The sequence below is a fragment of the Lynx canadensis genome, chromosome C1, assembly GCF_007474595.2.
Source record: "Lynx canadensis isolate LIC74 chromosome C1, mLynCan4.pri.v2, whole genome shotgun sequence".
NCBI classification, from domain to species: Eukaryota; Metazoa; Chordata; class Mammalia; order Carnivora; family Felidae; genus Lynx; species Lynx canadensis.
The window spans coordinates 85,920,367-85,943,100 of NC_044310.1; the positions used below are offsets into that span (position 1 = coordinate 85,920,367).

Below are 22,734 nucleotides of genomic sequence, written 5' to 3' on the forward strand. Positions count from 1 at the left end.
CCATACATAGATCACTGAATAGGACTCATCAGTGAGCTAGCACTCTATAACATGTTGCAATTAAACTCTGTCTTTGGGGCTATCTTAATATCCCAAGAGGAGGTAGACCTCCTAACATCTGAGACTTTCTGCATTTTAAATTTATCTAAATCTGAGTCTAACAGACCAGGCAGAATACTGTAGAATGAACAGAGAACATGTTGGTACGAGCCTTACTTCATAAACATACTAATAAAAATGAATATATTAAATAATAACTATAAACATACATGGTAATTTGGGTTTAATTAAATTTTCCATAGGAAAACCTATAGGACTCTGGCTAAAATAAAAGGTAACTTCAATGAGAAATAATAGAAAATTAAGATTCAGTTATTTACAGAACCAGCAAACATTCCTATATAATTGCAGGAAAGATTGATTGAAAACTGTATTTCTGGGGTGCCTGGGTTGAGTGTTAGACTCTTGGTTTTGGCTCGGGTCATGATTCTAGAATCATGGGATGGGCCCCACGTCAAGCTCCATGCTGAGCCACGAAGCCTGCTTAAGATTCTCTCTCTCTCCCTCTGCACCTCTTCCCCACTCATTTTTTTCTCTAAAATAAATAATAAGAAAATAAAAAAATAAATAACAACTGTATTTCCTACTTCCTGCTAAAAAGGCAGAGATGCAGGAGAGAGAAAAGAATTCTAAGTATATAGGAAGTCTCAACACAAACTGCTTTGTGAACCAATTCCCTGAAGTTCAACTCTAAAGAATAAACCCAGGAGGCTGACCTTAATGGGTGGCAGCATGTAAGTACAGAGAGTGAACTGGTGTGCCAGTGGTCATATGGCAGTGGTTACAAACTATTATGCAAAGTCATGAATCTTATTAACTGATTTCCTGTGGAATAATATGTAATTCAAATATAGTAAAAGTGGATTCATAGACAAATACTATTTCTTACATACTGAGAAGTTTGAGCTATAAAGATTATACTAGAAGTCAAATGTTACAAGGACTGCTATAATAGAAGCGTTATCTGGTACTCAATATCTGTCAAGCAAAAGAGTAAATGAACAAATGATTAAGCATTTGAAGATAAAGGCTATAGTTCCAACTCTGATAACTATTTCTTAATACTTAACTAGAATCTGTTCTTGAAAAAAGATCCCTTCCCTTTCTCTGCATATCTTTGCAGAGATGTTCCAGAAGTTCCCAATGACAACGACGTTTTTACAGATAAAAAGTGTTCTCTTTATTTTCACTTTTATATTTTTTCTTAATAATTCATTTGCATATAACTTCCTTTAATTTCATGAGCCCAGAAAACTTATCAGTGGTAGAACATTTATATTCACATATATCTAAGACATACACGTGATTACTGAAAACTGAAGGAAATTCTTTTTTTCCTGAACTTCTAACATCTTTTAATATGAAATTTATTGTCAAATTGGTTTCCATACAACACCCTGTGCTCAACCCACAGGTGCCCTCCTCAATGCCCATCACTCACTGAACTTGTAACATTTCTTTAAAAAATTTTTAAAAATCACACGTGACTAGCTTAATGCTAGCAGTAATTTTAAATCCTATTTAATACTTTATGATTCAACAACAGAAAACCCCACTCTTCTCAAGACTTCTACCATGTATCACTCCATGTTTACTACTTAAGAAACATTTCATTATCTAATTGAAACACAATATTAAAAAAAAAGTATCCACATATGCATAACTGTGCACATACACCCCAAACACTCCATTATAACCAAATAGCTGATCCTTTTGAAAAAAAATGTAAAAAAGGGAAGAGATAATAAAAGTAGTAAGAAACTGGTATTACATTATTCTTAATTTACCTACTTGTTTATTCATTTACTCAAAGAATATTTCTTTTTTTAAAAATTTTTTAATGTTTTTTTATTTTTGAGGGAGAGAGAGACAGAGCATGAGCAGGGGAGGGGCAGAGAAGGAGGGAGTCACAGGACCTGAAGCAGACTCCAGGCTCCGAGCTGTCAGCACAGAGCCTGACACGGGGCTCAAACTCACAATCTGTGAGATCATGACCTAAGCCGAAGTCAGACGTTCAGCTGACTGAGCCACCCAGGTGCCCCAAAGAATATTTCCTATACACAACCTCTAAGCCAACCTCTATGCTTGTTGTCGGCAAACAGTGCTGAATGAGACATACATGGCCCCTGTCCTGTGGCTTATAATGTCTAGTGGGGAATTATCTAACCACATCATTAAGTGCTATAGAAGCATGGAATCTAATAAGAGTCAGGGAAGGGGCAGGAGGGAAAAGCAGTATTATTTAACAAATAATTTTAAATTTATATTATACATTATCAAATGACTCATTAGCCAGTTTTTGCATAGCATCAGCCCTAATCTCCTCCATGAAAATGAAGGTAAAACTCAAAAAACTCATTGCTTTAAGTTGAAAGCAATGTTTAAAGCTTCTTGCTTTAAGTTGGCAGGTTTTGTATAAGGAGGGCAAGGTAAAAACTCAAAATTAAAATTACTTTTGGGTATTCCTGGAAGGATACATGAAAAATTAGTAATAACTGCCTCTATGAAGGGGAACTGGGCTAGAAATATTGCAATGTATATACCATTTAGTATCTTTTAAATTCTTTTTTAAATGTGTATTTATTTTGAGAGAGAGAAAGAGAGACTAGGGGAGGGGCAAAGAGAGAGGAGAATCCTAAGTAGGCAAAGAGAGAGAGAATCCTAAGCAGACTCTATGCTATCAGCACAGAGCCCTACATGGGGCTCGATCACACAAACCGTGAGATCATGACCTGGGCCAAAATCAAGGGTTGGGACCCTTAATCAACTGAGTCACCTAGGCACCCCTAATATCTTTTGAATTTTATACCATACAATGTATTACCTAGTCAAAAAAAAAAAAAATAGAAAAGTAGAGGCCAGAAGTAGAATGTGTAAACAAACAAAATCTTAAGAAAACAAAATCTTAAACACACACACACACACACACACACACATTAACATTTAAAGAAAGAACAGAGAAACAGGGCTTACAAAAGGGACTGAGAAAAATGGAAAAGTACAAATAAAACCAAGAAAAAGTCATGTCTTAAAAGCCAGCTTCAAAGAGTGAGCAAGTATGTCAAAAGCAGTAAAACAGGTAAGAATTGAAAAGTATCCTCTGGCATTCTCAGCTATTAAATAATTGCTCAACAAACAAATATTTCAGAGGAATGGAAATCAGCTCACAGGAGTATGAGACATGAGTGAAGTAGGGACAATAAAAGTATGCTGCTTTTTCAAAAACTTTGGATAAATAAGAGAATAGTAACTATGGAGAAAAGATGTTTAAAAGTGGAGAATTTTGGGGTGCCTGGGTGGCTCAGTCAGTTGAGCATCTGACTTCGACTCAGGTCCTGCATCAGGCTCTGTGCTGACAGCTCAGAGCCTGGAGCCTGCTTCAGATTCTGTGTCTCCCTCTCTCTGCCCCTCCCTGACTCGCTCTGTCTCTGTCTCAAAAATGAATAAACATAAAAAAAAAAAAAATTAAAGGAGAGAGTTTTCAAAAGAGACAATACCTGAATATGGTTTCAGGTTCAGGAGAGAAGCATATTAAGACAGACTGAACATAAAGAAGAAAGAATAATTGATGGGAATAAAGTTTCAGAGGAAGGGAGAGGAAGAGGTTTGAGAAAAACACATCTACTTAGCCTTGAACAGGAAGAGAACTTCAATCTAACAAGCCATTTTCTTTTTTTTTTTTTAAGTTATTTATTTATTTATTTATTTTTTGAGAGAGAGAATACAAGCAGAGGGGCAGAGAGAGGGAGACACAGAATCTGAAGCAGGCTCTGTGCTGACAGCGCAGAGCCCAATGCAGGGCTCAATCCCACAAACTGTGAGATCATGACCAAAGCCAAAATGAAGAGCTGGACACTACTGACTGAGACACTCACACGCGCCTAACAAGTCATTTTCTAAGACTGGAGGGAAGACAGATTCAGATTTAGGGCAAGGACAAATGGGAAGTTAATGGGAAGTTAATGAAGGTCATAGCTGGTTGCCTCATCTTTCTCAGTGGGAAGGCCTTTACTGTCTTCTCCTCTATCCCTCCAATATCATTCCACAGCTATCAGATAGGAAGACAGGAACTAGAGCGAGTTGGTACCCAGATGAAGTAGATTAGGAAGAAAAGGGAGGGAACACACATACTGGAAGAAAATGAAAGTTATTTGAGTGATGCCCAAGAACAAGTATAGCAAATTATTATGCTTGTTTTTTCCATGCTTTTGCTCATAATTATTTTTTCTTCAGTAAAGAACACTATGCTCTTTCTCTTCCCTTTACCAAATCTTATCTCTAATAACTGTCTCTTTCTCTTCCCTTTGCCAAGTCTTATCTATAATAACAACATTTATAGTATATTTACATTAGGATCAGTCTGGGGTCAGGCATAGTTCTAAGAACTTACGCCTATGAATTCATTGAATCTTCGTTATAATCTATGAGATAGCCCCTATTTTTATCCCCATTTTAGAGATAAGAAAAAGACCACAGAAAAGTTAACTGATTGTCCAAAGTCACAGAACCTTGGTTGATTACAAAACATCACATGTATCATAAATAAGCCATAGACAGGCAGAGCTTAGTGATCTCCTCTGCTTTTTACAGGGTGGCTACAGCCCCAAAGTTAGCTCCTTTTGGCCATAGCTGCTTTCTCTATTTACCCTGCGGAGCCGTGCAAATATTGCCATTTTCAATCTAGACTATGAAAACAAAAGAAATAAAACAAAAAGATTGGGATGCGTTATTTTAAGATACAGCTTAAATTCCATCTATTCTGTAGTCTCCCTTGACCACCATGGATTGAAGTGATGTTTTTCTTTTTTTAATGTTTGTTTATTTTTGAGAGAGCGCGAGCAGGGGAGGGACAGAGAGAGAGAGGAAGACATAGGATCTGAAGCAGGCTCTGCTCTGACAGCAGAGCCTGATATGGGGCTCAAACTCATGCACTGTTAAGATCGACCTGAGCTGAAGTTGAATGCTTAACCAAACTGAGCCACCCAGGTGCCCCATGAAGTGATCTTCTTTCTTATATGGATTTCAATTAGAATTAATAACTAGTAATTATTTATTATGTAAGGCAGCTTCTCCTAATTCATGAAAACAAGAGCACTGGCTTAAGTAAGATCATCTAAGTTCTTCCCAGCAATATAATTTTATAGCTTCTTTCACTGTTGTCATGAATTGTTATTTAAATCTTCCTTTATTATTTATGTTTTCCTGGGTATAACACAGATAAATCATGAACCACTTGAGAACAAAGGCCATACCTTTTACTTCTTTGTATGAGGCACTACAAGTGTATTACACCAAATCGGCATAGAAGATCATAATTTATTCACAGAAAGCGCCTAAAGAAATTCAAAGTGTATATAACAAAACTAAAACTCTTCCCTAGATTCACTGTCTCTAGTTTAATGAACTTTTGAATACTACAGAACATATAAACGATACTACCTGTTTGGCAATTTGAAAACAATAGCTTTCAATGTAAGAACAGATAAATTCCAGATTTGTTTAGTAACATCTATATATGGCTTTCATAATTTTGTGTGATTACTGATAAAAGAAAGCACATGTTCACTGCAGAAAATAGGTTTTTCCAATCTTTTTTTTGCACTGTGTAATAATTATCCAGTTATTGAGTCCAGATTGTACATACAGGTGTGAGCACGTGTCAACAATTTTTAAAAATCAATTTGTTTAAAGAAAGAAAGAAAAGGTAGAAATGAAAAAACAAAAAGGAAGTCACTGAAGAAAAAGTGGCTCTGACATTTTACTGGGCAATATAAGGCATGAATTTATTTATTTATTTATACCTTAACTTATTCTAGAAAAGAGTCACTAAAGGTGGCTGATGTCACACAGAAAGTTGCTCAGGGAAAAACATGAACTAAAGACCTGGAGAAAGTCATGAAGAACAGACTGATGGAATTTTGTGATAAGAAGATTCAAAATTGACCATTTTGCTTGAATGCTACCTTTCTCTGAAATTATTATTCTGTGAAGCTATGATCTATCCCTGAGTATACAGAGACACTGTATGTTACAAAGGTGAAGAGTGGTGGTTCTCAACTCAGGACTGCCTCGGCTCATATTCTGGCTCTATCACTCATTATCTGTATGACCTTGGGCAAGTTTCTTTGTGCCTGTAAACTGTGAACAGTAATTATAGAATAATAATCCTGTTCCACATATAAAGCACTTAGAACAGTACATAGTAAGTATTCTATTAATATTAGCACTTATTATTGTAGAGAAATGGATATTCCAGCACCTTAACAAAGAACACATAATTTACCTGTAGGTGAGGTTGGGCCCAGCCCGAATTCTACATTTTTGGGAAAAGAATACTTGAAAAAATTACAGCAACCAACATTACCATTTAGTTAGCACTTAAAATTTACAAAGCACTTTCAAATATATCTTTTTTTAAGTTATCTTTTTAATGTTTATTTATTTTGAGAAAGAACTCAAGCAGAGAGAAAGAGAGAATCCCAAGCAGGCTCTGTGCTTACAGTGCACAGTCTGTGAGACAGAGCCCCGAAATGGGGCTCTGACAAACCGTGAGATCATAACTTGAGTGGAAATCAAGAGCTGGACGTTTCACCAACTGAGCCACCTCAAATATATCATCTTAATAAAACCCTACCTTAATAAAATCTCCAATTGGTTATTATCTCTATTTTCACAAATGAGATAATTGAGGTTTAGATAAATCCAGAAATGTGCCTATCAACAACTACCATTTCTGGAGACTTTTGTGACAGGCACTACATTAAGAACCTATGAGGTGGGCATTCTTATCCCCATTTCACAAATTAAAAAACTAAAGTTAAAGGACTTGTCCAAGGTTACATGGTAACATGTAACAGAGAAGATTTAAAGTCAGGTCCAAACTTTCCTCTATGCTAAATCCTGACATCTTACCCTAAAAAATGCTGATTTGTTTTATTTGTCTCTACTCTCTTAGATGAATTTAAGTCCATTCTAGTTTTCCTTAATTACTGGTAAGAGAGGAATACTTATTATCTTGAGCTTAGACACTTTGCTTCCATCCTAACAAATCAGAGTCAACAAATCAAAGCTGGTTGTTAGATGCAACTTTCATATCAATACCAATTCAAGTAGCAGTCCTTAATTCCTTATAACTCTGAGACCAGAATTCCCCGGGCTGTGAATCTGAGAGGGCATTAGACCTGAAATTCTCTAGGTCATTTTTTTTGTTTAGAAGCCTTGATAGACCAGACAATTCTAAAATCCTCTCCCTCCTCCTATAACACGTCCAACACTCTGTTCATCGTAATTTACATTCCATTTGGAGTTTGACAATGGACATGAACTACTTAACCCCTCCTCCAAAATGTACTGAGCCCTTAACAAGAGCCAGCTAAATGCATGATAAATTAACAAATCCTAAGTTTATTAAGTCCCAGGCTTATTCAGTATACACAAGAGTATGTGTATAAGCCTTACGGGGAGTCTTTTTAAAGGTAAGCCGTCTCTGGATAGGATACAGACAGAAAGGCGATTACCATTCCCTATGGAAATACTTCAAAGGGAGAAGCTTTCAGCGTGGTTTCTGAATATATAACCAACTCATTAAGGCTATGTCAGTACCTCATTAGCACTCAACTCAGAAAAAAATGGACTATCTCATGAAATAAGGGATTTTGAGAACTATCCCCAGGAGTGTAAAGTAACTTTCCTTTCCTATTTACTGGAGAAAACCACAAAATTAGACTTGTAAAGTAAGACAAAAGCACCTTTCATTTTCCAAGTCACTTGGTTGTTGTATTATTTCCATTCTTGTACGCCTCAGATCCTTAATGAGCAGGGGATGGGTTTTAAAAGGTTTCAACAAGCAGACCTGAAAATTGCGTTCAGCTTAGTGTAATGAAAATCAGCTGTTAGCTTTCTTCCCAGGACTGGAGATCCTTAAGCACCTACCAAGACTTCCTTCCCTACAGTCAGGATTGAGGTATAGGCTTCCAGATACACCCGACTGCAGCGTCTAACAATTTCCAGGCCCTTGACTGTGATGTCCTTGGCATCGCCCAGGCCCAGGCCGATCAGGTAAAGCATTTCAAAGTCCAGGGAGACTGCAGGACGAACCGAACAAGAAAAACATGTGTCAGCTACACCGAGGATATCTAAAATCTAGTGATGAACATGGAAACTGAAAACCAAAACAGCCGGAGAAGAGACGGCAAGTCACGAGCGAGGTCTGAGAACCTCACTCCACGCCTCTTACATACGGATTGGAATGACTGTTTGTGAACAACCCTACCCCGCATTTTCTCGTTACACCAACCTAGGAGCACACAATTACCCTAGAAAGAATTGTAGTTGGGTCCCCAAAAGCCTAAAAGCAGCCTTTCCGAAAATATAGCTACCGAAAGCGATGATTCGCGCACAGAGAAAATCCACGCCGCCGGCCTCACCGACGGTGCCGCAAAACGTCAGCGCCTTTACTGCACTTTACGACTAGCTGGAGGGGCGGGCAAGCCGGCCTCTGCGGGTGGGGTGGGAGAGATCTGCCGGCGGCGCCAGAAGTGACCGGCCCGCTGCTAGGGTGGGGAAGCGAAAGGTCAGTCGGTCGGGCAGTCTGTCTAGAGTCCCCAGCATGGCCTCTGGGAAAGGACGAGGAGCACCCGCGATCCCCTTAGCCAGTGGCTTTACACCTCCCCAACCTAGGACAGGGTAAGTGCAGGAGCTCTTTGCCTGGGAGGAGCTGGACCCGAGGTTGGGTAGCGCAGCGCGGCGCGTTACGCCTTTTCTCCTTCGGTCACGAGAACGGGTGACGTGTGGGACGGACTTCCCTAATTTGCTCGGGATCGCCCTAGTGCAGAGATTTCCATCCTCGCCTTTGCATTCCGCTGCCGTTTAACCAGCTACCTCCCTGATGAGGTGTCAGTGTAGCCAAACCCGGCCATCAGTGTGATTCTGATTTCCTAGCGGGGCGGTGATTCCTGGGGTTTGTCCCCAACCCCAAGACCTCATTCCGGAGTGCCCCGAGGGGCGTGACTGGGATATGCCTCAGCCATCCTCAGTGTCGGGAAGCCCAGAGCCGCCCTCTCGCCCCCCCCCGCCGCCCCCCCCCCCCGCCCCGTGCCTTTCCAAGTGACCTTTAAGAGTGCTCAGGAATTTCAGACTTAATGCTTCCACAGGGGGAATTCCTATAAAGTAGTTAGTTAGATGTAGTTCCGATATCGAAATGGTTTGTTTTGACTGTAAATGCTGTTGGTAAGGTCACTAGTGACCTCATCCAAGTTAAGAAGACAGTTTCCATTGTTTATCTTAGGCAGTGTTGATTATTCAGAATTTTCCTGCTGCTTCTCAGACAATGCCTTGTGTCTTTTTTTGCCCAATACCTGTTACTTAACCCTTAATTTTATGTTTTTTCCTCGGCTCCATCCACCCTGTGCACTTCACATTCAATACACTCTTGATGACTGATTCTATCCAGTTTCATTACATCCATCCATTCTTCATACCATAAACAAAAATTAATTCAAATGGATCATAGATGTACATATAAACTATATGGAAAACAAAACAATAAAACTTCCTAGAGAGAGGATAGGAGAAAATATTTGTGATCTTATTTAGGCAAAGACTCCTCAGGTGCAACACCAGAAGCATGATGTAGAAAAAAAAAAATTGAGAAATTGAAGTTCAGAGAGATAAAACATGTTCTTCAAAAGACATTGTTGAAGCCACACACTGGAAGAAAACATTCGCAAAACACGTATCCGGAAAAGGATTTGTATCAGGAATGCATAAATAACTCTCAAAAGGTAAAAATAAGAAAACAACTTAATTTTTTAAGTAGGCAAAGAATTTGAAAAAATCTCCCAGAGAATAAGGTAAACAGATCCCCAAAGAGGATACACTAACATCAAATAAGCCACATCATTAGACATTAGGAAAATAAAAATTAAAACCACGGTGAGAATCTAGTATATTCCTATTAGAATGGCTGAAATTGGAGGACCTGGGTGGCTCAGTCAGTCAAGCATCTGACTTATCAGTCAAGTATCCGACTTTGTCTCAGGTCATGATCTCACAGTTTGTGAGTTCAAGCCCCGCATCCGCATCCAGTTTGCTGCTGTCAGCACAGAGCCCATTTGAGATCTTCTGGCCCCCTCACTCTGTGACCCTCTGTCTCTCTCTCTCTCTCAAAAATAAAAATAGTAATAAAAGAATGGCTACAATTAAAAGCAAAAACAAAATAAAACCCTGAATATTCACTCTCAATAATTTGGGGTATCTCTAGTATTTTGCTGACTCAGATTTTAATCTCCCATTTAGACCTCCCCTTCAGCCTCCTATATTTAACTGTCTGCTGGAAATCACCTAGATAACCCAGAGACATCACATTCAAAGCTGAATCCATCTTCTTCCCTTTCAACTTGGCTTTTCCTTCTGTATTATCTACTTTGGATGGAAGGCATTATCAACTACAGACTTATGCAAGCCAGACACGTGGAAGTTACCCCCCATTCAGTCTAACATACCTGCCTCTCTTGGTAGAAACCTTACCTACTGTCACAGTCTTTCTTTAGGTCTTCATGTCACTCCTGCAGCTGGTCACCATGTCTCCTGCACATTCATACTTCTAGGGGCCAGAGAGATCTAGCTAGGATACAATCTGAAAATGTCATTCCCTTCTAAAAATCCTTTTGAGGCCAAGAAAAAGTCCAGGCTCTTCAAAATATCCCACAGGATCATCCCTGGAGTGACCTCTGCCTACCTCTCTCTAGCCTCATGTCTCTCCACTCCATACCATGAGCTTTTACTCTGGCACTACTCTTCTGTGCCCACAACGTTCTCCCTTTGTGCCTCTGTGACTTTAGTCAGGCTGCCACCTCTACATTGAATATTCTCTCCCATTCTCTCCTATCTAGGCCACTGCTCACTCTTTAAGACTAAGTTTAGGAGTCCTTCCCAGAGATCCCTGAGGTAGGGTTGAGTATCTCCTTGTAATTACAATAATACTGTATGCATATACTTATCAATCAACTTAAGTGTTTTATAATTGTCCATTTGTGTATCTTCCTTAACCAAACCATCAATTTCATAAAGTTAGGGCCTGTATCTTATATTACACAATTACACAATTGTATCTTATATTACACAGTTACCCGAGATACACTTAGTGCAGTGTCTGTCACATAGTAGGTATTCAGTAAATAATTATTAAATAGATCATTTATGTATACACTAGTAGCTGAGCAATTTCTTTGAATTATGGTGTAGTTTCCTATCTTTATGAAATAAATGCAGGGTGTGGTATATTTTAGATGACTCCCAAAAAGTCGTTGATGGAATGTCAAACAAAAACAATGCCTCACTTATGCCACTTCAGAAAGTTATTTACGTTAAAAGGTTTATGACACAGTTCACGTATACTTCATATGCACCCTGTTGAGTAGGTAAGCTTTCCAATGTACTGATCATGTTTTTGTTGTCAGATTTGCTTTGGGTAATTCCAGGTAGATTTACAGTGAAAAGGCAACGTCAAAAGGAATAATTAATCAAAAGGAAGGTGTTGTCTATCTCCTTTCAGGAAATCTGTATTGAAAATGAAGTTATTCTGGGTAGGTAAGGAAATATTCTTTTTAGATATGGAAGCAATTTCAGTTTTTACTCTTCAGAATTCAGTCAAAGGAAATGCTTTCCCTATAGAATTCTTAAACCTTTTTACCTGCCTTCATTTCTCAGTAAGAGTGTAAATTTAGGAACTTTTCTGGAGATAAAGTAAAGGTGTTAAGCAAATCTCCCCAACTCAACAAATATAACCAGCAAACTCTTGCTGTTCTTTTTTTGCAGAATTATTCTGTGTGATTTGGACATTTCTTTCTTACCATTTAAAACAGTTTCAAATATGATTGCATTTCCCTCAATAATTTATTATTAAAAATTTCAAACACTTAAAAAAGTTGAAACAGTTTTATAATAAACATCCATATAGTCACCCCTTAGGTTTGTTCTATAGTTGTTAACATTGTGCTGTATTTGTTTTATCACATGTTTATCCATTCATCCATCCATCAACCCATCTTATTTTTTTTTTTTTCAACGTTTATTTATTTTTGGGACAGAGAGAGACAGAGCATGAACGGGGGAGGGGCAGAGAGAGAGGGAGACACAGAATCGGAAACAGGCTCCAGGCTCTGAGCCATCAGCCCAGAGCCCGACGCGGGGCTCGAACTCCCCGGACCACGAGATCGTGACCTGGCTGAAGTTGGACGCTTAACTGACTGCGCCACCCAGGCGTCCTTACCCATCTTATTTTTTGATGCATTTCCAAGGGAGTTGCAGACGTAAGTACACATAATGATTGCATTTTGCATGAAAGATAACCCCCTCATCTAGGTAAACAGATTAACAAAACATAGCTTATTTTGATGATAATGAAAGCAGTTAGTCAGAATACATATTTATAATGCCATTGCAAGTTTGAATCTCACATCTGGGGGGGGGATGGTTATAAAGAACTGTGATTCTAGGGCTTAAAAAAAAAAGAAAAGGATGAAATGAAAGCCTTTTTAGTTTTAGTTTAAAGAATAACAAGGATAGGGGCACATGGGTAGCTCAGTTGGTTAAGCATCAGACTTCAGCTCAGGTCATGATCTCTCAGTCTGAGTTTGAGCCCCGCATCAGGCTCTGTGCTGACAGCGCAGAGCGTGGAGCCTGCTTTCAGATTCTGTGTCTCCCTCTCTCTCTGCCCCTTTCCCACTTGTACTCTGTCTCAAAAATAAACATTAAAAAGTAATTAAAAAAAAAAAAGAATAACAAGGCCTAGAGAGTTTTCTTCTTTATATTCCGCTTGCAGGTAGGAGAGTACCAAATCATCCCTCAGGGTGAACATTTATGCTTTTCCTGAAAGATCTTTAAGCTGTTTTCATAACCTTTGTCAGTAACTCATTTTTATACCCACACTGTCAGAAATTCTTCCTTATATCTAATCTGTGACCTTCAGGCAGTAGTCATAAAATGTGAAAGATATAGATAGTCATAAGAAGTTAATACTGATGGCTTTTCCATTCCGTTGTCATAAACACATCATATAGTAGTTATATTTTAAAGTGATAACAGTTGGGACCATGCATTACATTATGAACAAATCATAATTAACTTACATCTAAAAGAAGTCATCCTTCAATTTTCCTATTTCAGTTAATTGCCTATTGAAAAGAAGACATCAGGGCTACTGGGTAAACTCCATGTGACCTTATTGTGAATAGAGAATATTATTTTACTCTGAAGCTGGCCTTTTAACCTCCATGTTCCCAGAGATTGCCTCATTGTTAGAGGATATCTTGATTAATATTTGTAGAGCTTAGACACCTGAAATTGATTGATAGCTATTATTTTCTATCAATTCACAAATAAGTGATAATTAAGATAGCATGGTGTTAGGGAAGTTCTATTTACTAGGATTAAGACAAGATTTGAAGTTATTCTAATGTGCATTGGCTTAGGAAAAAAATCACTTTATTCAGTGATTTTATTTACTCATCTATATGTTTTACATCATCTGATCATGTAAAATGTGTAATACTAAAATAAAAAATCTAGAACTATTTTCTGTGAAAAATACAGGATTTTTTATTGTTGTTATTAATGCAGGCTTAATAGGTTGAGAGTAACCATGTGGACTGATTTTAAGAAAGTTGCCTGGAGACCTGTGTTTTTGTGTAAAGTAGCTCCCTAGGATATTTACTCTTGAGTGTGTGTGTGTGTGTGTGTGTGTGTGCACGCGCGCTCACGTGCGCATGTGCATGTGTGTATAAGTAAGCTTTTTTCCTTTGTTTCTAACCCATTTTTATATTTGATGATTTCTTTCTCCATAGTCTACTGCTAAGAAGGTAGAACCAGAGATACATAGTTTTGTTCTTCCTATGTTTAAACAACTACACAGTGCCCTTTTAAGATTTATTTAGGGAGTCATATCACAATTAGCCAAGATTTGTCAGGAGAAGGAGGGTGGTTTCCCCTTCACTCAAAAGCCAAAATTTTTGAAAAGGGGCCTACCAGGCTCTATATTAGTCACATGCTCCCAGTCATAGACCACTGTCCTACATCTCTGAGTCACCTCCTGCTACAAAAGCTGCAAAACTGTACACTTCCAATTACTTCATCTGCTCTTTTCCCCTATAGCACTGTTCCCCTTCTAATGTAACTGTGTGATTTACTTATTTGTTGTGTCCATTTTTATTGTCAGTGTCTTCCTAGAATATAAACACTACAAAGGCAGGAAATTTTTTTTTCCATTTGGTTTACTAATGTGAACAGTGTTTGGCATGTGCTCAGTAGATATATGTTGAGGGGTGCCTGGATGGCTCAGTTGGTTGAGCGTGCAACTCTTGATTTCTGCTCAGGTCATGATCTCAGGGTCGTGAGATCAAGTCCCGAGTTGGGTTCCATGCTGAGCATGGAGTCTGCTTGAGATTCTCTCTCTCTTCTTCTCTCTCTGCCCCTCTCCTGCTCACATTCTGTCTGTCTCTCTCTCAAAAATAAATAAACATTACAAAATAAATAAATAAAATATTTTAATGTCATTGAGACTTTGGCCTAAGTCCAGGAGTTTCCACTCAGTAGTTCTGTTATTGCCTTTCTAAATCTCAAGTTGCTTCATCTGTGAAATAGAGATAATGGTACCACCTCTCATAGGACTATTGTGAGGATAAATGAAAGAATACAGATAAAGGGCTTAGCATAGTACCTGGCAATTGGTAAAGACTCAATAAACATTGACAGGTAATAGAGTTTGAAATTAATTTTATTCTTATCTGCAGAGTCTATCAGATTATGAGAATTAGTGTTCTCCATCCCACTTAGATTGGTTCTTGTTCTTTTCCCCACTTCACAATAATTCTATGAAATAATTATATGAGTTCATTAATTATAGACCAATCCTTTAGATACTATACTTTATTGATTCACAAAAGGTCATCTTAAGCGAACATTGTTATACTCTGAGGTGCTTTTTCTGAAAAAAACTATCTTTGTATCATTGTGGCACAGAGTTCAGCACTGTAGACTTGGTTAGCACCAAATAAGTGTTGCCTGGTAATTTGCTAATACCTAAAGTATAAGATGGCTAATACACAAGTAATATTTTAGTACATGAAATATAGTGAGCAGAAAAGGCGTTCATTTGGGATCTAAAAATTTTCTAGATGCCCAACAGCAATTAAAAGGATAGTTGTGGTACATTCATACAATACTATACAGTAAAAAGAATGAATGAGCTACTGTTACAGAAAACAACATGAATGAATCTCACAAAGAAAGTTGAGCAAAAGAATGCCACGGAGACAGGATATACCTTACATATAGCAAAGTCCTCAAAATCATAAATATATAGTTGGATGAATTCTTAATTTGTGTAGTTGTTTAAACATAAGAAGACTGAAAGTGTGTATCCCTGATTCTACCTTTTTAGCAATAGACTTTGGAGGAAGAAATCACCAGGTATAAAAATGGGTTAGAAACAAAGGGAAAAAAAAGCTTACTTACACATACCTGGGCTCTTTGCACTTTGTGGGCTTTGTTTTACTTCCTGATCTAAACTTCAATAGTAAGTCTCTTCCTCTTCCTCCTCCTTCCCCACCTTACCTCCTTTAAAAGATTTTAATATGAAAATGAGCAGTATAATAATCCCTGAAGCCTGGAAATTAACACAACCAGAATGTAAATTTTTTAAACCATATTAGTTGTGATTAAATATGTACACTAATAAACTATGTAGACCTTGAGTTACTCAAATTTAGCAGCATGGTCACTTATCGTGCTTAGAGTGATTTTTTTTTTTCCATGATAAATCTAGAAACATTTTCAACCCAAATTAAACCCCTGCCTATATCAAATTGCAGAATTTCCACAAACTTAATTTTCTTTGGGTGGATTTGGTTTGCATTTTCTAAATCCTAGGCAGGCATAGGATATGATTTATCTAATCTTAATTTCCCTGCATTTTACTTGATTTTATTTGTTTTTTTTTTTTGGTTTGTTTTGCATTATTATTTTCCGATTCTTTGAATAGCATTGTTTCTTTTTAGCATTTTTTAACAACTTATTATAAGAGCTCATTAAATTTTCTGAAAATAATGGCTTATTGGGATCCAGGCTCACATAGAATCAATTTTAATCCTATCTTTTCTTCTCGTTACTGCTCCTTTTAAGGTATTCATTAAATAATAGTTGATGGAATTCTAACAGTAATATCAAAGATATTGTTTATTCCATGTAAGTCAATTGCAAAAGCAGTAGTAAGAGCTTGGGCTTTGGAGTCAGACTACAGAACTGTACAAATGCAGATAATTAAAGTACTTCTCTCATAGGATTGTCATGTGGCTTAAATGAGGTAATAGTCCATACAAAATGCTTTGAACAGTGTCTTGTACTTAGTAGTCATTCAGTAAGTGTTATCTGCCAGTGTAAATAATTACTGTCTTTAGGGTTCTTGTGAGGATTAAATAAGATAATATGAGTAAAGTATGTGTCAAAAGGCCTACTAAAGATTTTCTCTGGCTGGTTGTTTACACAACTTCTATGTGCTCTGGTCAGATTGCACTTCAGGACCATCCTCCCTCCCATAAAGAAAAAAAAAAAGTGAATTTGCGATTAGAATATTTGGTATTCAGAAGGCATGGATTTCCAGGCTAATGCTTAAAGCTTTTAAAAATTATAACATGAAATGTTATTTGTAATGAAAGGAAGAAGGTGGCACTGAGACCTTTAAAAAACTGAGTTTTGAACATTTTCCTCTTGAATAAAGATGTGATGACATTTTTTAGTTTCTAATAATACTATCCTGTGGCCAGTTAAACTTCATCAGTAGGTTGGGGGTGTGTGGGGCATGGCTTTGTAATACTTTGGGGCCATAGAAATTACACTCCGAATCATATTAATTTTGAGACTGGCATCACTCAACATTATTTGTTTCTGCTCACCTGTGCTTCTGTCTCCTCCCCCCCCCCCCATGTTTCTCAGTAATAGAATTTCTCGTTTTGTACCTAGTTCATCACTATATGCATCTCTGCCTTATTATTTCAAGAGATTGAACCATACAACTGATATACTTAATAGAGACTTGATTTCTTGCCCTTGGCTCCACCTCACCATGAATGAGTTCCCTTTTGCAAAGCAAGACTCCCCAAAAGCTAGGTATTTAGCTGTCTGAAACTGTCAGGTTCACTGAGTACTTTTGAACGGGTTGTGCCCTGCACAGCTTTAGGAAGTGCCAGTCACATAGACTACATACAACCCACTCAACTGGTCATGGTGGCCCAGTGACCTGTTGCCTATTAACCTTTTTCACCTGCTGTGCTTCTGCTTGGATAGACACCCTGGATCTTATGTTACTTGACTTTTTGTTTGTTTTAAACTAATGATACGTGCCATATCATTATATGCTGAAATAACACTTTAAAGAGTGGTCTTCACTGGACAACATGTGCTGAGGTTCATGCCCCAGTGTTTATAGTCTTCTTTAAGTATTTGATACCCTGCGCTTTGTATCTTGTCTCTGTTTGGTTTGTCTCAACTTTAGTGGCCACCCATTGTTCAATGTTGTTGCGTCCACCTGGAAGACTCCCATAGGAATCTTACCCTTTAAGTTGTGATTTAGAAGCCCCTCATCTATGGTATCTTCTCACCTCACCTAAGCTGCAATTTCTTTCCTTCCTCTTTTGATTTTCTTCAATATCTTATGTTATTTCTTTAGTTACACTGTAGATTTTAGGGGAAAAGGGCAGTGTTTTATTTGTCTTTATGTCCTCTGTAACACCTGTATCAGTGCTTTGCCCATGATAGATGCTAACTGAATATTTGTAGAACATCTTGGTGAAAGTGCTGCTTACCAAGAGCATTCAAGAGACAACACACTTAATGAAATCCAAAGGAAAGAGGCCAGCAACGGGGAAGTCACTTGGTAAACTACTGTAGTGAATTATGCCTGAGGTGATAATCAGTCTTAAATACACTGTATTTAAGCAAGTAACTTGAGTGAGATATGTTGATTGTATAACTCAATGTGAATGACCATGACCAAAATTAAATGGGGGAGAGGAGAGCAGATACTGATTAAAACCTGACATGGGGCGCCTGGGTGGCGCAGTCGGTTAAGCGTCCGACTTCAGCCAGGTCACGATCTCGCGGTCCGTGAGTTCGAGCCCCGCGTCGGGCTCTGGGCTGATGGCTCAGAGCCTGGAGCCTGTTTCCGATTCTGTGTCGCCCTCTCTCTCTGCCCCTCCCCCGTTCATGCTCTGTCTCTCTCTGTCCCCAAAATAAATAAACGTTGAAAAAAAAAAAAAATTTTTAAAACCTGACATCAATCCAAACTGGAAACAATTTCTTACATTTAAAAGTTTTGTCAAATGTCAGAAAAATAAAAATGAATTTTTTTTTTTTCATTTAGTTAACAGCACTCTACATTCAGTTAAATGTTTAAAACCACAAAGAAATGGTCCTAGGAAATTTCTCATCTGGCCTTTCTAGAGCTATTGTCACATTGCATTACTACAAACAACAACCCCACTTTTATGGTAAGATTTCAACAGAACTAGAATGAGTTGTGGGATTTTACTCCTCTCTTGTAACCAGCTGGACATAGGAATGAATAGGCATATTGAGAGAACTGAGATTATTACTCATTTCTGCAGATCTTTGGGCAATACTTTTACACCCCTCCCCCATAAAGCCTCCTGAGAGCTAGCTGTACTTACTTCCAGAGGATCACATTTTTGACAGATTCCTGCACACTCCTGAGGTTCATCACATGCAAAGATTTAGAGTAATTCCTCCCACAACTAATTTGAAGCCCTGTAATATCTAATTGGCCATAATTGTGCCTGCTTCAATACAAAACAATATTTATGTGCCTGTCATGCATACGGCTAGGTGTTCTGTTCTCTCAGGGTTAAAGAGAAGTGTAAGCTACTATCTGTACCCTCTAGAGATTATATTCAAGTGGGGGAAACAGCATAAATAGCTGTGCTCTATAGGGACAAGTTAATAATATACAGTGATACATGCTATCCTACAGGTACAAGTAGTACAGCAGGGGAATGGGGCAGGGGAGATTAATTATACTGGTTACTGCTCTAATAGCTTGGTCTAATACTGTTCTTTTTATAGTATCTAGGTAACACATAAAAGCTCTTTCTGGATGTTTGACTGCTTACCAGATAAACAAAGTTTATTTGGTCACAGTTTGGGGGAACTGTGTTGATGGGATGTTGTCCAGGGATCCCAGCTTGTTGCAGATGGGATGGCATTGCAGGTGGACTTCAGCCTTACAGACACGTTATCTGGAGTTTTCAGGTTACCCAGAATGCCAGCTTCTTAGCAGTAGACTAACACTAAGAATGCTCTCTCTTACCCCCTGATTAATTGCTCTTCATATATTGTTAGTTTTGTCTCCTAAATAACTCTTAGATCTTTCCAGTATGCTCCATGACCACTGTTCAAACCTTAATTCTAGCTTTTGTCATTTCTCACCTGCACCTTGGAGTAGCTTTCTAACCCATCTCCCTTATCTAAAATATTGCCCCAATCCATTTTTTACACTGTAAGAGTGTGCTCTCTAAAAAGAAATTTCATTGCAATCTCTTTAAAATTCCTCAGTCCTTCTGTCATATCCACATATAAAAGTCCAAATTCCTTAGAATAATGTACAGACCTTTCTAATTTAGATTTTGCCTATTTTTCCAATCCTTGCTCCATTCTTCTGTTTTATATCCTTTATTGCAGCCATGCCAAACTTGACTTCTCCAGAAGTCAAGTTTTCTTTCTGTCACCATTTTGCTGCTGTTCCCACTCAGTGGAGAACCCCCTCCCCCCCCTCCCCCCAAGCCATCTTCCAAGTAGACTCCTCTTCATTGTTAGGAGTCAGTTCATGTAGACTTTGTTCCAAGAAGTCTTTCTTACACTCTTACACCTAAAACAGGGCCTTTTTTTGTGTTCTCATTCCTGCACCTAGTAGTACATATCCTCTTACAGTAATTCATTGTTTCAGGTCCATCAGTAGAGTTTGTACTGTTGGCAGGCAGAAGCAGTGTTCTCTTCATTTTTGTAACTGGGACATAGTTATAATATTAAGTCAATGAAGTAAATAGACACTTGGTATTCTGGATTTGATTTCCTAATTTTTAAGCAGTCTTAAAGATCTTTCACATGAAGTGATTTGTAATTTGCAGAGGCATAAATTTAAATCAGGTGCCCAGTGGGATCGGTGTGCAGGAATGAGTCACTCACCTTATGAAGATTCTAGCCAGCTACTTAACATCATCATTTCAGAGCGGCTTTTTTTTTTCTTTATGCAAACTGCCAACATTCTATTGTAAAATTTTAGTTATAGGATGTATCCAGTCAGTTTTTGTGAGCTGTTTTAAACCATTTTCATAGAAAAATGCATAGTGATTACTAGTTTAAAATGTTGTAAATATTCCTCCATGGTATGGCCATGCTTTCTGGGATCTCCACTTAGGTATCTGTTTCAATAGCTAATCCCCAAAAACTGGGATCTCCACTTAGGTATCTGTTTCAATAGCTAATTCCTGGCTTCCTCAGGAAAAGGAAACATGGCATGGAAATACTTCTTATTCTTTGGGCTTGATATTCTGCATGGTACTCATCTATAGATAACGTGCATAAATTGTTACTTGTTTTGTATCATTTTCAAAGATGAGTGGGCTTTCCTGCTAGTGAGTTGCAATCCCTTGTCCCTGTAAATAATTTTTCTTTGAGTGGTAACTTCAGTTTTCTCTTTGTAATCCTTTCCCTACGGTTGTTTCTCCCCCCCCCCCCCCACTCGGAATACAGTATTCCTCATCTTGTTTGATAAATATGTATCCCTCTACCCCTTCTCTGAATATCTTTGGCTCTCTTCCCCCACATTCCCAGAGACTTTGCTTTATCTATTATGCTCTTCTCCACAATTTCCATTTCTCCCTCCCTGCTGGATTTTTCCCTTTAGCATATTAGAATGTACCCATATTTAAAAAAATCAGAACAGTGGTGCCTGGGTGGCTCAATCAGTTAAGCATCCGACTCTTGGTTTCAGCTCAGGTCATGATCTCATGGTTCATGAGTTCGAGCTCCACATCAGCCTCTACACTGACAGTATGGGGCCAGCTTGGTATTCTCTCTCTCCCCGTCTCTCTGCCACTCCCCTCCTCTCTCTTTCTCTCCCTCTCTCAAAATAAATAAACTTAAAAAAAAATAATCAGAACAGCTTTCCTCTAATTGTTGCCCCCATCTAGCTATTTCCCAAAACTTTTCCTTCCTTTCACACACAAGCATATTTAAAATATAGGCAGAGGTCATCTCAGATTCCTCATCCTCTCTATTTGTTGTTGTTGTTGTTGAGAGAGAGGGAGAGGGGAATCCTACGAAGTGCAGAGAGAAAGAGAGAGAGAAGTGGGGCTCACCTGAAGCAGGGCTCGTGTTCACCCAAAGTGGGGCCCGTGCTTACCCAAAACAGGGCACAAGCTTACCCAATGCAGGGCTCGAGACCATCCGAAGCGGGACTTGAACTCACGAACTATGAGATGGCCTGAGCCAAAATCAGATGCTTAGCTGACTGAGCCACCCAGGCACCCACCCCTCTATTTTCTTAATCCACTTTCAGTGAAACTATTCTTGCCGTGGTCTCTAATGACCTGCATGTTATTAAACCAGGGAAAAATCTGCTACTGGATGCAGACACTATTTTCTCTTGAATTCCTGTATGTTCTAAGTCCATCTACTCCTCAAATATTGGTGTTCTCAGTATTTGTTTCTTGGTCTTACTCTTTCTTTACTCTGTAAACTCCTGTGTAATGATCTTATTTGCTCCCATGGCTCCAGAGTCACTTTAAAGTTATGACTTTCATATCTGTATTTTCACTTGGAATTTCTCTCCTGAGCTACCATCTCATCTATTCAACTGCATACTTAATTGTTCCATAGAATCTCGATATGTGCAAAACTGAACTCTACTCTTCCTACCATAGATGTTTTTCTTCCTCAATTCCCTTTAGTGAAGAGAAGCACCATTGAAACCGAACCCTGATATCTCCCCAGTGCTTATCCCCTCAAATTCAGTTGAATCCAATACAGTTTTACCTTCTTATGTCTCTTGGTTCTGATTTATTTTTTCTATCCTAATTCCAAGGCTTTACTGTTTTCCTCTGGAACTACTTCATCACTTCCTAAGACTGATTCCAATCTCATCTGATATATAATCTATTCATAACACTGCTTATAAAACTTTTTTTTCTGAAACACATCTCTTATGAATTTATTCCCCTGCTTGAAATTCTTCAGTGCTTCTGCACCACATCCAGGATAAAATCCAGACTTCTTAGCATAGTGTACATAGGGATCTTGTGTTCTGGCCTCGTGTTTCTCTCTAACCACAACTCTTACCTCCTTTATGCAGTTCAACTTTGTATCAGGTCCCAGGTAGCACTCCATTCCACCTTCCATGCTCCTCTCTTTTCCCTTCTAACCTCTTCCTCTTGGCTATTCCCTGCTCCGTTCTCATACATCAGTCTTGATGTCACTCCTTCCAAGCCTCCTGCTTCTCTTCATCTATTCAATTGGCCTTACCTTACTTACTATTTCTTTTTATTTTATAGCACTGATTAAGTCTGCTATAATGGTTTGTCCGAGTCTTTCCTAGAATGTAAGCTC

The 22,734-nt window shown here is 38.4% G+C and overlaps 1 protein-coding gene and 1 long non-coding RNA gene across 8 annotated transcripts in view; one reads left to right on the top strand and one right to left on the bottom strand.

Annotated features, from left to right (window-relative positions):
* DPH5 (diphthamide biosynthesis 5) overlaps positions 1–8,738 on the bottom strand; it is a 55,461-nt gene extending 46,723 nt beyond the window's left edge. For 2 of the 6 annotated variants that reach the window (XR_003971381.2, XR_004343982.1), the window contains exons 1-2: positions 8,439–8,737; positions 7,993–8,144 (exon numbers count right to left, since the gene is read on the bottom strand). Coding sequence is in view for 4 of the 6 variants with exons in the window: in XM_030328305.1 (XP_030184165.1) it covers positions 7,993–8,127 (135 nt within the window). In the remaining 2 variants the exon portion in view is untranslated. Of the gene's footprint in view, positions 1–7,992; positions 8,145–8,374 lie in introns of all 6 variants that reach the window. The other 4 variants (XM_030328305.1, XM_030328303.1, XM_032594345.1 and 1 more) reach the window with 3 other exon arrangements.
* The window catches only part of LOC116738262, an 82,670-nt gene continuing 68,621 nt past the window's right edge, over positions 8,686–22,734 (top strand). The window contains exon 1 of one of the 2 annotated variants that reach the window (XR_004343983.1): positions 8,686–8,745. This is a non-coding gene — a long non-coding RNA (uncharacterized LOC116738262). Of the gene's footprint in view, positions 8,746–12,283; positions 12,372–22,734 lie in introns of those variants that run through there. The other variant, XR_004343984.1, reaches the window with a different exon arrangement.